This window comes from Sceloporus occidentalis, unplaced genomic scaffold, assembly GCF_023333645.1.
Source record: "Sceloporus occidentalis isolate IW3139 unplaced genomic scaffold, rSceOcc1.0.p SCAF_97, whole genome shotgun sequence".
Lineage (NCBI taxonomy): Eukaryota > Metazoa > Chordata > Lepidosauria > Squamata > Phrynosomatidae > Sceloporus > Sceloporus occidentalis.
The window spans coordinates 3,570,666-3,586,075 of record NW_028317077.1 but is presented as its reverse complement, the minus strand read 5'-3'; the positions used below and the strand labels follow the sequence as shown (position 1 = coordinate 3,586,075).

Sequence of the window (15,410 nt, the reverse complement as noted above, 5' to 3'; positions counted from 1 at the left end):
TAGCTTAAAACAATTCTCGCATGGAAAGAGTTAAAATACTGGCATATTAAATGCCCGTGGGGTGTCTACTTTTAAAAAATGTATGATTTGATGGGGTAAATTGAATGGGCCAGGTTCAACAACGTCCCAATTAACACGGGGGGAAGGATGGCCACACATCTAATTTCCAATTAGAAAAATGCACACGTACCAAATGTGGCCTTTTAGTTCCCCCAAAAAATGACACACCCATGCATGTGGGGTATCACTGCACTCAGGAGATGTTGCTGAACACATTATGGGGTGTCGTGTGACAGCGGCATATACCAGGAGCTGTAAATTCATACATAAAGTAGGTGTGTGTGGGAAAAATACACACACAAAAATATTACTGCAAACTTTGAAAAAATGCTGGTGGTAAAATATGTGCATGCAAAGAGTTAAAATACCAGCATTTAAAATACCCTGTGGTGTCTAGTTTTGAAAAATATATGGTTTTGTTGGGCACACTGAAATGGCCTGGCTCAAAGATGTACCAAATAGGGCATGGGCAGTGGATCCCAAATGCCAAAGTTCAACATTGAAAAAAGCGCATGCCCCAAATATGGCCCTTTTGCCCCAAAACAGCCAGGCAAAATCATTCATGTGAGGTATCGCTGTACTCAGGAGATGTTGCTGAACACATATTGGGGTGTTTTGTGATAGTGACATATACGAGAACATTTTAATTCATACCTGAATTAAAATGTGTGTGGAAAACCAAATGCAAAAAAATGACTACCACAAAGTTTGACAAAGACTGGTGGTAGATATGGTGCATGGAAAGAGTTAAAATACTAGCATTTGAAATACCCTGGGGTGTCTAGTTTTCAAAAATATATGGGTTTATTGGGCACACTGAAATGGCCCAGCTCAAAGATGTACCAAATAGGGCATGGGCAGTGGATCCCCAAATGCCAAAGTTCAACATTGAAAAATGCGCATGCCCCAAATGTGGCCCTTTTGCCCCCAAACAGCCAGGCAAAATCATTCATGTGGGGTATCGCTGCGCTCAGGAGATGTTGCTGAACACATATTGGGGTGTTTTGTGATAGTGACATAAACTAGAACATTTTAATTCATACCTGAAGTAAAATGTGTATGACAAAACAAATGCAAAAAAATGACTACCATAAAGTTTGACAAAGACTGGTGGTAGATATGGTGCATGGAAAGAGTTAAAATACTAGCATTTGGAATACCCTGGGCTGTCTAGTTTTCAAAAATATATGACTTGATGGGGTAAATTGCATTGGCCGGGTTCAAAGATACCCGAAATGGCACATGGGGGGAAGAATTACCAGATTTGGAAAAAATGGCTTTGAAATAGCAAAACGCTACCTGTACTTATTGCCCCATAATGGGTAGAAAAAAGCAAAAAAACCTAAAAACATTGGGTATTTCTAAACTCAGGACAAATAGTAGAATCTATTTAGCAGGTTTTTTCATTACCTTTTATAGATGAGTAAAAGATTTTTCAACTAAAAGTTAGAAACAGTCATTTTTTTCTAAATTTTTCACCATATTTTATAATTTTTTTAATAGTAAATAATATGATACAATCAAAACAATGTCATCTAAAGAAAGCCCTTCTTGTCCTGAAAAAAACAATATCTAATGTGTGTGGGTTCAGTAAACGGGAAAGAAGAAAATTACAGCTAAACACAAGCAGCGCAGAAATGTTAAAAAGGCCATTGTCACAAAGGGTACAAAAAGTAAAATCAGCCTTTGTCTCGAAGGGGTTAAGCAGGAAAACTCACCAAAAATATCACTTGACGGACATTTGCAGCCTTCAGGTCTGCAGATAAAGTGAATTTATTGGAACATAATGGAGTTGTTTTTGTGCTTGCCGACCTACATGACTGTATACAGTGCTGCTCCTTATGCTTTAAACAGATCATCATGTGATACCCTTTAATAAAAAAAATGGCTTTGAGGGGCATCATGCCATAGAAGAATATCAAAATGATGTGGTTTAAGGGGACCTTAGAAGGCAGGACTTTATATAAAGTTTTTGTGACTTTGTGACGGATTGCTGTTATGTGGTCTGAGAGGATCACGTTGAAGAATAGTTTTACACAGCTTAAATTATCATTGTTTCTTGCTGTTTCTATATATATTACGGTATTGTGACTTTTAGGGCTGGAGAAACGTGTGATGCCCTCATACCCAGCAAAACGTTCTGAGCTCCTAAAAAGAGGGGCATCAGGTGAGGAACGACGAGAAAGAAGGTGCAGGACCTAAGTAGGGACTGTCCTTCCTAAAATGCTTGGTAGATACAAAGTGTCTAAATATCTTTTGAATCAATGTAAAGCGTACCCAAGTATTTATGTGGATTTTATACAGGTATGTATCTTGTTTCAAGAAAAATGTGGCCACCTAGAAATCTTTAAAAAGAGGTAGAGGTAGAGAGTTTGGTTGTAAGACCAGCATTGTTCCTCCTAAAGAGGGACCCCCGGGAGCCATGTATATGCCATTGCACGGTGAATAATTATATACGTGAACTATCCTATATAAAAAGCCAAGCAAGAGTTTACTGATTCGATTGCATGATGGTGATCTGATGATTTGATGTTCTGTGCATACGCCCTAAACCAATGCGCAAACATGATAATTCTGGTAATATTACTAATATCCAGATTTCAAGCACCGAGGGTGTTTACCAAAGAACATCGGAAATGATGACTGATGAACGTTGATTGCTTAATCGTTTCAGTGAAAGGTGTGTTACAACCCGAACTGAACAGGCAGGGAAGTATCCTATTAAAAGTACAACACCTTATTACGGCATTTCCTGCACATAAAGTTGTCAGATTCCAGCGATGAAAGTTATTATCTTCAGCGCTGTGTAATTTGCTGCTGGCCCTTAGTAAATAAAAGATAATAACAATCTTTATCTCCTTTTATAGATTAATTATCCTGAAGGCAACTCCTAAAACAAAGCACTGCGTGCCATTTCCTATGGATGTATCCCGGCTGCTAAAATTATAATATATATAATGATACACAAACCAAAGCCAGGCGTTTATTACATGCAGTTATTTCGTATGGGTCCGTATTTTCACAGTACATATAGCAGGTCCCAGTTTATAGATGCTCATCCTGACATTTCAGGTGTCTAAACAGGGACACCCTTGTAAGGGGTATGGCCAGAGGCGGAGCTGGAGGCAGGGCCAGGGCGGGACTACCTACCTACTTTACCGAGAAAGCCCACTCGATCCATTCATTATCATAGCATTGCTTGGTGGCCACGTGGGAACAGCAGTGGAGGTCTCTACTGCAACATGACCAATGTCAGGTGATCATAGCTAGATCTGACCCTATTAACCGTTTAATGGCCCATCACAAAATGCAGATTTTTCACAGTGACTCGCCAAATATGTTAACCAAGTGACTCTAGTACCGGTTGTCACGAACGCACTCTACTCCAAGCGTGCGCGTGACTTGGTTCTGGTGGTAAAAGGGTTAAAATTCACTATCTGTCTGCCCTAGACCGAAAATAGTGATAAAAACACAAATATCCACCCTTAATACCACCCGCAATTAACTATAATGATAGAACAAATATCAAAATAACGCTGCCACCACCAAGGCAATTTAGAAATGGGGTGCCTTGGTACCCCAAGCGAATCAGACTAAAAAAAACCCACACAGTATATTTTAACACAATAATTACGTGATTTAAAATTACCAATAAAATGGTCTAATCAGGTAACGTGAGTCTTTACCAGACAAAGCCAGAACTTAATAAAGGAATATTTATTATGAACAAAAAAAATCACAGTGCATACAAAAAAGATGATAAACAGATTTACACCAACAGATAAAAATAAAAAGGAGAAAATTACAGAAAACCTAACTACTCACTGAATGGTCAAGTCCGCAGGGCTCCGGCAAGGAAAGATGGCAACTTACTCAAAATTAGATCTTGGCCCCTAGTAAGCACACTGACCAATCTTTTCTCATTAACTTTATACTCTTTCCCAGTTCTTCTCGAGTTTCCAAGCTGGCCCAGAGGTGGTATAAGCGGAGGGAAGGTGTACCATAAGTGGCCTCCCCCTTGTGTGGTGGAAACATATCAGTCCAAATAACTTATTTTCATTTTATCGTCCCTCCTGTTTTCGCCACAGTAATAATTCATGCGTTTATGAATTTCTTGTAAATTGTGAAGTCCATAGATATGTCACACTTGCTACTTATGACTGAACATCATAGACTTCACAATTCCTTCCAAACGTTGCACCGCCATGTTTGTACACAAGGAGGTATGATAATGAATATATGAGTTATTATTGATATGTGTTGGATATGACCTGGATATGAGATGGTTTTCCTGACTGCTAGTGGTCACTTAGCATATCAAAGAATCCAGTATCTAGGAGGGGACACAGGCATATGGTCGTCTACATTTGAACCTAGACAAAGCGGCAGCTCCACTGTAGGATTTCACACCTTGTAGAAGGCCCTGGTTGGAGTCCGAGCTTCAAAGGGCAAATTTATCTTACAAGACCTTTTGGCACCACATGCCTGTACAATCAAATTAACCCCCCTCATACTGAAATTAGCCATACCATCTCTACCAGGTAGCAAGTCCATGTATGCACTACACAAGTTGGTGTGACACCGGTCCTCATGGAAAGCTTGCCTTGTCATTATTTAAAGATACACTTCATTGAGTCACCTGCATTCAAGCAGAGATATCAACCAGACTAAACTGGTCCCAAAAGCACCAGTTGGGAGTCATATATATACACTGCTCAAAATAATAAAGGGAACACTTAAACAACACAATGTAACTCGAAGTCAATCACGCTTCTGTGAAATCACACTGTCCACTCAGGAAGCAACACTGATGGACAATCAATTTCACATGCTGTTGTGCAAATGGAACAGACAACAGGTGGAAATTATAGGCAATTAGCAAGACACCCCCAATAAAGGAGTGGTTCTGCAGGTGGTGACCACAGACCACTTCTCAGTTCCTATGCTTCCTGGCTGATGTTTTGGTCACTGTTGAATGCCGGCGGTGCTTTCACTCTAGTGGTAGCATGAGACGGAGTCTACAACCCACACGAGTAGCTCAGGTAGTGCAGCTCATCCAGGATGGCACATCAATGCGAGCTGTGGCAAGAAGGATTGCTGTCAGCGTAGTGTCCAGAGCATGGAGGCGCTACCAGGAGACAGGCCAGTACATCAGGAGACGTGGAGGAGGCCGTAGGAGGGCAACAACCCAGCAGCAGGACCGCTACCTCCGCCTTTGTGCAAGGAGGAGCAGGAGGAGCACTGCCAGAGCCCTGCAAAATGACCTCCAGCAGGCCACAAATGTGCATGTGTCCACTCAAACGGTCAGAACCAGACTCCATGGGGGTGGTATGAGGGCCCGACGTCCACAGGTGGGGGTTGTGCTTACAGCCCAACACCGTGCAGGACGTTTGGCATTTGCCAGAGAACACCAGGATTGGCATATTCGCCACTGGCGCCCTGTGCTCTTCACAGATGAAAGCAGGTTCACACTGAGCACATGTGACAGACGTGACAGAGTCTGGAGACGCTGTGGAGAACGCTCTTCTGCCTGCAGCATCCTCCAGCATGACCGGTTTGGCGGTGGGTCAGTAATGGTGTGGGGTGGCATTTCTTTGGGGGGCCGCACAGCCCTCCATGTGCTTGCCAGAGGTAGCCTGACTGCCATTAGGTACCGAGATGAGATCCTCAGACCCCTTGTGAGACCGTATGCTGGTGTGGTTGGCCCTGGGTTCCTCCTAATGCAAGACAATGCTAGACCTCATGTGGCTGGAGTGTGTCAGCAGGTCCTGCAAGAGGAAGGCATTGATGCTATGGACTGGCCGATCCGATTGGCCGAATCCGATTGAGCACATCTGGGACATCATGTTTCGCTCCATCCACCAACACCACGTTGCACCACAGAATGTCCAGGAGTTGGCGGATGCTTTAGTCCAGGTCTGGGAGGACATCCCTCAGGAGACCATCCGCAACCTCATAAGGAGCATGCCCAGGCGTTGTAGGGAGGTCATACGGGCACGTGCAGGCCACACACACTACTGAGCCTCATTGTGACTTGTTTTAAGGACATTACATCAATGTTGGATCAGCCTGTAGTGTGGTTTTCCATTTTGATTTTGAGTGTGACTCCATATCCAGACCTCCATGGGTTGATAAATTTGATTTCCATTGAGGATTTTTGTGTGATTTTGTTGTCAGCACATTCAACTATGTAAAGACGGAAGTATGTCATACGATTAGTTCATTCATTCAGATCTAGGATGTGTAATCTTAGTGTTCCCTTTCATTTTTGGAGCAGTGTGTATATATATGTATGTATATGTGTATATATATATATATATATATATATATATATATATATATATATATATATATATATATATATATATATATATATATATATATATATATATATATATAATATGATCACAGCAGTGTGGGATAGGAAGGTTGGCTCCAGACTGTGTTACTCTGAGATTTTGCCCCTTCGCCTTGAGTTCCTAAGCTTGGAGCTCAAACCCTGAGGGTTTACCCTTTCCTGGGCTGATCAGGGGAGACCGTCGGCTCATGGAATTCCTGATGGCGTTTCTGTAATGCCACTTGTCGTCGTCTTTCCTCATTGAATATTGCTATATATTATTGGAAGGGCCCTAGTTTAATCAGCCTTTATATTGAGAAAGCCCTAAATGATTAATCGCACGGCGAGGGAACCTGTTTAGTAGCTTCATAAATCTGAAATCCAGATCTCCACCCAGACCAAGCAGCCTGCAGTCAATCTCATTAAATCAAGTCTGCTTGGTTTTGAAATTTTGTGACTTTCTTTTCACTTTTGCATCTCATTTGCTTAATACCCCGGCTAACACCCTTACATCTTTGCCTTCCGCTCCTATATGTAAAGGGGAAGTGTTTAACACGATTACATACATTTAAAACACATAATAATCATTTTATTTGTGTTTTAACATAGTTTAAAATGAAGTACTTTTAGAAAGCATTTAATTTGTTACTGAAGCTGTAAACGCAGGATGGAATTTGAATTGAATATGTTCTTTTCTTATTGTTGAGAGTTGTAGAAGATCACAAGGTTAATGAATTCATCTGTAGAAGAATTTCCCAATATTCCTTTCCTCACAATGATAATTGACCTCAAGTCTGACAGAGAATTTCTCGGCTCTAAATGGAGCATGGGAACAAACCGGGCTTGGAAATCAGAGAAAAGATAGTCTGTGTTTGGTGTTAATAAAGAAGAGTTGTCTTAGGGTTGGTTGTAATCATTTGAAGAAAGCCAGACGCAGATCTTCCGGCTTGACTTACAGGCAAGTTATATCTCGAGTGATCATCTCTACAATGTTCCCCCTATATTATTCACTAAGATGTGAGGCTCACAGCGCTCCCCATCTGCTTCCGCCAACATGTCTGACCTCAAATACCATAAAGAGACCTACGTTTACCCGATAAATAATTGGGGCCCGGGCCAGACTGGAAGTCCCTTAACCGTATTGACGTATGAGCACCATAATGGTGCTGTTCTACCTACCTGCCCTACCTGAATGTCACAAACTGAAAGCTGCTCTAGAAACTCCATTTGTAGTAAAACATCCATTGATATAATCACGTAAAGTTTGACTTGTTCATCATTTTGGTGGGACCACTTAATTGTCATGTGACACAAAAGCAGGCACTGATAGGTTGTTACCGAAGCAAAAGAAGCTTCAAAGTTTTTGTGTTTTCATGTCATTAAGCTTGCAAAGGTCTTCAAAAAATGACAGATCTGCTGAGGCTTATTTCCGTAACATACCGGAAACTTGGTCATTTTCACACCGCTTTTGGCGGAATTGATGCTGAGATTTGCATTTAACGTAAAAATAGGGCTTACCAAACTTTTTTATGGAATATTTGACACTCCTGCAGAAGTTTTTTTCATTGAAAATGCCAGATTTGACTTGTTCGCACTCCCTTACTTTATGGTTTCCTATGAAATCTGATCATATAACTAGCAGACAGAAGGTTCACTGCTCTGCCAGAGCTGTCACTTTGGATTTGGACGACTCTCAAAGCTCCAATGCAGAAAAACGACAGCAGAAAGGCCCCGGTGCTATTCAGAATTTAATGTAGTAGTTAATCTCACGGCTGTACGGATTCCAGAATCATTTTTATTTCCCAGTTTAGGCTACCCAAAGCTCTCCCTCTATTGTGGAGTGACTTTGTGTAAGTTTGAGACTAGAAATGCGTAGGGGCCCCAGAGGGCTTTTAGAATAAGGGAACTTGTCAGGGAGCAGGGAAGAATGGTCATGGAGTAGTCAGAACATGGGTGATAGCGGGCATGACCAAATGTTGCTCAGAGAAAGAAGAAACTGACCCGGAGACTCTGGTAAGCAGGTCTTTACCCGGAGACTCCAAGTCAAACCCAGGTCAATTTGCAGGTGAACTCATATTCAGAAGGTATTATCAAAGACGTTCCTGAGAAGACCCCCCCCCACAAGCTGCTTATAGCCGTTTAGTAAGATAAGACATAATTAGATGTATTAACAGGGTGGATGTAACCAAAATATTGAGTATGTAAAGAAAGTAACATTTAAGAGTTTCTAATTTCTAGATTGACTCCAGATTCGAATATGCTGATCCAATTGCATTAAACTTTTTCTAGTAAAATGTTCATGTATTTCACAGTCTATATTGTGCGGAAGTGTTTAAGAAGCACCATGCTTGTTTTTTCTCCCTCAGTTACCTGGCTGAGCAGTGCTGGAATGGCGGATTTATCTACCTGATCATGTTGCGCCGTATTAAACGCAAAGCTCCTCTTCCTCCGTCAAATGGCAGCTCCACCTGTGAACCCAAAGCAAGTTCTACCTCACAGCAAAGTGTTAGAACAACACAAAATGGAAAAAGAACCAGGAAATTTGGGGTCATCTCAAGGACTTCAGCTAAAGAAAGCAATGAAACCAAAGGCACCCAGGAGGCCATTCATGAAAATGGACATCAGATACCTATGGACATTGATGGCTCCCATTCTTGTGATGAGGCTATGGGAGGAGATGACTCAAGAAATACACAATTGTGCCACTGTGAAGAAGATGAGCCTCGTAGACACCATGTTACGAAGGTGGGAAGGACCATGTCCAAGCCATGTGAGAGTTCACCAAAGGTGTGTTTCTCTAGCTCATTGAGTATAAAGAAATATGTTGTCCACCTCCAATAATAATCGGAAGGCTTAGATAACCTATGTTGGGTTGTATGTGTGTTGCTGTCTTGTTGTCGCATTATATTTTAAATTTTTTAAGTTATTGAGGTTATTTTAAGAATGACCAAACGTTGTAAATATACTCTCATGTGTCGTCTTCTAAAACAGAGCTGAAGAGTGTTTAGGCTGCCTGTAGGATTCCAGTGTAGCCTTCCCTGATGCATCGTGAAAAATTAAGGGATATTTTGACCCGAATAATCTGCCTTTGTGTTTATTAGAAGCAGATGTGATGTCAGAGCAGGGAGACGGAAAATCTAGAACACTGAATAATATCACAGCAGATCAGACCCATCCATCTAGACTGCCCATTTTTTTCCTGATATACAGACTCAGACCACCTTAATCCGTCGTGGGTCTCGTCTTTAATTCAGGAGCCATATGTCTATATAGACTTTCCACCTTTGATTCTGGTTTTAACCGATATGTGGCAATTCCTCTCTGGATCACACTGTAAATGTTGTCATGTCTTTAAGACAGTTTGTGATTTGGGAAACCCAGACATTAACCCAGATGTAACTAAATTATTATTATTGGTTGTTTTTTTTTACAGTTGACATACGTTGCAATAGTTCAGGGAAAAATAAATTGGATTCAGGCTTGAAACTGGATCACCTTCAAACGCATAAATATTTAGATTAACACATTGGTACTTGACAAACATGTCCTAGATTTTCTGACACGTCTGCATATATTGGATATAAACATGGCAAGGCTTGCTGCTAGGGAGCTTAACGCTAGTTTGACCATATGGCCAATCCAAATAAATTCAGCACGGTATGTTTCCATTAAGCGTTCGTTGGTGTGATGCATGAATCATGTAGTTATTCTATCTCCAACAATCTTAACTTAATGATCTGATACATCTACAGCCAGAGGAATCCAAGGAACAAAGTAAAGCTACCATTCCAACAGGAAATTGATAAATACTAATCATCAATCAATGATAATCTATGATGTTGTTCTCTTAGAGATAGATAATTATACATAATAGTAGATTTAAAAAAAATGAGCATTTGATTACGATTCATTCCTTTTAAGTTCATGGAAACCAAAAGCAACATATTTTTCTTTCATTTTATTTGATCTCATGAAATATTTAACCCAGCTCAGGTGATACAGATTTAAAGGTACACTCTAGCCCTCGTATCTATATTAATGTACGGAATGACTGAATGTTACCTTGTTTTTCTTAAGCCATAGAGGGACTCATTATAAGCTCTTTATACATTTAGTATGTCTCCCAGAACCACATTCATTCATTCGCCTTGTATGAGATGCCTTCGGCCGAACTCCTCTCCTGCTCAGCACTGAGCACTCGTGAACGCCTCCAGCTGGCTGCAACAATGGTTGCTTGTGATGGCGCGCATGTGCCTTTGGTGCCCCTACTAATTTCAAGGGGCTCAGTGATATTTTTTTTTTATACTTTTATGTATATTAAAGTACTTGCCAAGTAGTTTTAATGTGCATGAATGTTTGGGGTAGTACACTGTCCCTTTAAGAGATTTGGTTATACTTTGTCTGGTGGTTAATGAAATGCTAGCCCAGCACTGAGTAGCGTATGAATGGCTCACTCCATTTTATATGAATAAATCATCTACTATAGGCTCCTTAGTGCTGATAGCAACCTTCTGCATATAGATGTAGTAATAGAATGTGGAGTTGCGCGTGTCTTTTGTCTTAGAAGTCTCTGTGAATGCAGATTATAGAAGGAGCTTTATTATGTGCAGTGTAACTGTCTCCCTAACTTGCATTCCTGAAAAGTTTGACAACTCAGTAACCCATTCATTGACCACTGAAATTTGTCAGAAAGAATATGCTAAACGGCAGGCTGCTCTTCTATACCAAATCTCCATCTACTTTGTGAAGAAAGTCTACCATGTCAATGAATGGATTATTGGGATCAGGGAGACATTGGCAGTGCACTCCTTGGCAATAACCTGCTTGTACCTGCATCTACCGGCCAATACCCTGTGCGTTCCTGCCTTGCCCCATCCTCTATATACCGTATTGGCTCGGATATAGGCCGCCCCCGTTTAAAGAAAGTTTTTTTCTTAAAAAAAGCACCAAAAAAACATGCTGCCACTCTGTCTCCCCCCCCCCCCGAGATATGCTGCCACTGTCCCCCCCCCCCCCGAGATATGCTGCCACTGTCCCCCCCGAGATATGCTGCCACTGTCCTCCCCCCCCCCGAGATATGCTGCCACTGTCCTCCCCCGAGATATGCTGCCACTCTGCCCCCCCGAGATATGCTGCCACTCTGCCCCCCCCCCTACTTACCAGAGCAGACTCCCGGGTGTCTTGCGGGGCCGGCGGGGGACATCTACGCAATACGCGTATACAGCTTCCGGTGCCGGCACTCAGCGGATGTAGAAAAAAGTGCGGCCTATATTCGAGCCGATATACATAAGCTGCCTTACCCGAAATATGTCCCTTTAATTGGCACGTTGTATTAAGGGTAATTCCATAATCAATGGTAACTGAAGCACCCAATTGGAGCAACATAAATATTGCTTCCAGTATATGAGATTGTACCTTCTTTTTCAGCGTGAAGGCTGTTGCATTTGGAAGATGCACATGTTAAAGGGACCTAAAGGGTTGGGAATCCAGATTACTGGAGGCCGAGGCTCTAAAAGGTCCCCTCATGGAATCGTTGTTGCCCATGTAGAAGAAGGTGGATCTGCTGACAGGTATGTGGTTGTCTTCAAACTTTGTTCCTTTTTATATCCCAGTGATCAAAATAAATTAGTGTTTCAGAATACTACAGAATACTATAGTACAATCGGGACAGATCATCACGTACAGAACACATTATAATTGCTAAACTCCCTTTTTTATGATCCAAATCCTTCTTTCCACTCAGAATGTTTGCTAGATATGAAGGTATCACAGGGTTCTACAGCTCTAAAAGTCACTATGTATAAAAGTAACATGTATAAAACCATGAACATTTTTGGAAATGAGATACATAAAATACATTATTCTAAATGATGGCCTTCATGAACACCTCTTGACCATGTCTACACCCAGTAGAACAAATCGATCCACTTTGGATGTTTGATATGTTGGAAGGAATGGAAATTGTATTTTGGTAGGTGACCCAATGCATGCTAAGGTCTGACTTGCCAGTAACGTTGTTTATGAAGATGTTGACACTTACTAGGCAAGTACTGTGATTTTGAGGGTGGATGAAATTTTCCACCTTCTGACCAGTTGATCCCAGTTAAGCATGTTTTGTGTATGTTGGGTGAAGGAACCTCCTAGACGTGATGATTATTCATAGAGCAGTTTCCTAACATAGCTTCACACATAAGAGTTGCAGCATCATCAGGAGATGACTGTACTCATTAAAACAAAGAGTAGACAGGAAAAATCATAAACACACAATAGAGAGGAAAGGCTGGGACGTAATGTCACACGCAGCCAGGGCTTCATTCCTACAGTCACATTAACACATGTACCTCTTACCCATCATGTGAGACCATGTGGGCATCAATGGACCACAGATTCACGACACCTAAAACAGCTGATAATTGGCCCGTATCTTACATTCTGTGAGCTTTAGGTCCACAATAATTAGAGAACTCTGTGAAATTGTTAGGATAAAAATTGGCCACAGATTTTAATATGTATGGGAAACAAAACCACAAAAAATTAACGTGATAAAGTAATTGCCAGAATTGCTACCAAAAGCAATACAGTGCATACATTCCCACATTGTTTTCCAAGCACCCCCCTGACAATGACCCCCCCCTTCCCATACATATAACAACACCATTAACCCCAACAACAAAACCAATCAGGAAAGAGCCTACCGAGACGCACCTTTCCCACACCAGGGTCTGAGCCACCGACCAGCTCCAAACCAGAAACACGCTATTTCCTATTAGCCAACCATTATTCCACCCCACCTTACACTGACCAGCCCCGCCACTGTGACACTGACGAGAAGACCCTTGGTGACTCTACTAATAACATGGAGGGAGGGAAGATTCACGTAAGAAAAATTGATTAGAAGTCACAAAATGGAGAGACCAATTTATACAGGACCCTTATCCAATGTCCCTTATCCAATGTCCCTTAACCCCATTATCCTAAGCCCACCTCATCACCCAGTCGAAGCCCCTTCCGCTTAGCTGCGTTGTTACATGGGCCACATTCCACTCCAAGACAATTAATATGTGAATTGAATTAAACATGTGTGTTACATGTGAAAGCTCACGCGTCTCCTACATGCAGCTGTTCCTTTTCTCTCTGTAGGGATGGCAGATTAAAGGCTGGGGACGAGTTACTAATGATTAATGGCCAGTCTCTGGTTGGACTCTCTCACCAAGAAGCCGTGGCTATTCTCCGGGCGACAGTGGGACTTGTTCAGCTTGTTGTTGCCAGCAGGGTAGGTGCATATTTAATTAATTTTGCATCAGTTATCAACTGGTTAATCTTGTAAACAACTGTGTTTCAATTGTGATAACACCGGCAAGAGGGAAACGCGGGGATCTTTTTTTTTATTACTATCGACAGCTCACCTATCGCTGGGTGCCTCTATCTGTGAACCGAAGAAAGAGGATAGATACAGAACCAAAAATGAGAAGAACTTGTACCATGACCCTACAAATCAGCATTATCTAATAGTTCTTCAAATCTTTAGTGTGCCTTGGCTCCAACAACTCCAATTAAAATATATGACCATACGCTTCATAAAAGCCGATATATCATGGTTGGACTTGGCAGGTTCTGTAGAGCATTAGAACTTAATGAGCTTTGTTCGCTCATCATAAGACCCTCTTTTTTTCAGGATGGCAACGAAGTGGATTTCTTGAAGTACCCATCTACGAGTTTGCCTGATTTAGTGAGCGCCTGCGCCGCCCAGGATGTCTGTCCTTCCACTGACAACAAGGAAAACGTAGAACCAGACGGAGAAGATGACAAAGAGTGCCATGAGCCTTCTTCAGGACCAGCAGCTGTGAGTGCATTCATATTCCTTCGTTACCTACTCGTGGAGCCATTGTTCGGTGAATTATGTTTACTTTCCTGTTCTGTGGGAATGTGGTTTTTGTAGAGGAAATAATATATGAGGTAATGTTGTATTTTTTTTTGTTGTTGGTAATACAAATGTTACAAGAAATTGCCGAGCACCAAAACAAAACCAGCTGTTCCGTCTTTCCCCCATCAATGAAGAGCCTCGGAAGGGCTGCCTCCTTAAAGGAAAAGTCATCCCAGCTCTAGTGGTAGATCTTTGTCGTTTAAAGCTATATTTGAGTGTTATGTTTAGTTGACTAGTACATAAGTATTATATGCAATGGAGTAACAAAATAATTTGCAGCCTCACCCATAAATAATGCATACTGAAGTTCTTTAATATACATTCTTCAATCCGTTAATATACTTAAATAACACAAAAAAGACTTTGCTAATAGGAGAAGCTGCAGCTCCAGCAGTAGCGCACCCCAACCATAGTTCTGTTTTTGCACCACTGATCTGTTTTGAAGTATGGGAGTACTTTCTACGAATGCGCATGGGGGTCTCATTAGACACCCCTCTCTTCCCGGAGCTGGCTGGTGGTGGGTATACTAGGTGGGTGCAAGTAGCCCTCAAGCTAACTATCTGGGAGACAAAGAGCAGGAAAAGAATGATTATTTATAGGGATCACTTTAAATGTTCCTGAAGTGTCCCTTGATCAATTAACAGTCTGCAGGTACTCAAGATCTCTCTACACTACATTCTGTTTATGTTCACTTTAAGAAAGAACTCGTTAAACAGATAATGTTATTCATTAACAGTACTGATACAATCTGGTATACGGCTATTACTATATTAACAGGCGGCATAGTTTCCTGGGCTGAAGCAGAATGTTGTCGTACTTTATGGTGTTTGTTTAACGTGTGGATATATTAATATGATACAATGGGCACCATGGGCATCTGCAGGGGAGGGCAAGAGGGGGTAACAGCAGGGGAGCGAGAAACAGTAGGCTGTTTAGAGTGGGTTAAGTAGTCATAGTGGTTTTGTCTACTTTCTTGCTTTCCTCGAGCTGGTCTCCTCCCCTTCACTCTGGCAGCTGCTCCTTTACAGGCGCAGAGTCCCTGCCTGCGCAGTGACACAGTTTGTGTGCTGCGGGCACAAGGTCTTTTTT

At 41.7% G+C, this 15,410-nt stretch overlaps 1 protein-coding gene across 1 annotated transcript in view; it reads left to right on the top strand.

The window, feature by feature from the left end:
- LOC149284241 (PDZ domain-containing protein 2-like) overlaps positions 1-15,410 on the top strand; it is a 112,586-nt gene that overhangs the window by 52,826 nt on the left and 44,350 nt on the right. Inside the window, exons 2-5 of the mRNA XM_089497009.1 lie at positions 8,764-9,184; positions 11,825-11,967; positions 13,538-13,670; positions 14,073-14,240. Of these exons, the coding sequence (XP_089353135.1) occupies positions 8,764-9,184; positions 11,825-11,967; positions 13,538-13,670; positions 14,073-14,240 (865 nt within the window). The remainder of the gene's footprint in view (positions 1-8,763; positions 9,185-11,824; positions 11,968-13,537; positions 13,671-14,072; positions 14,241-15,410) is intronic.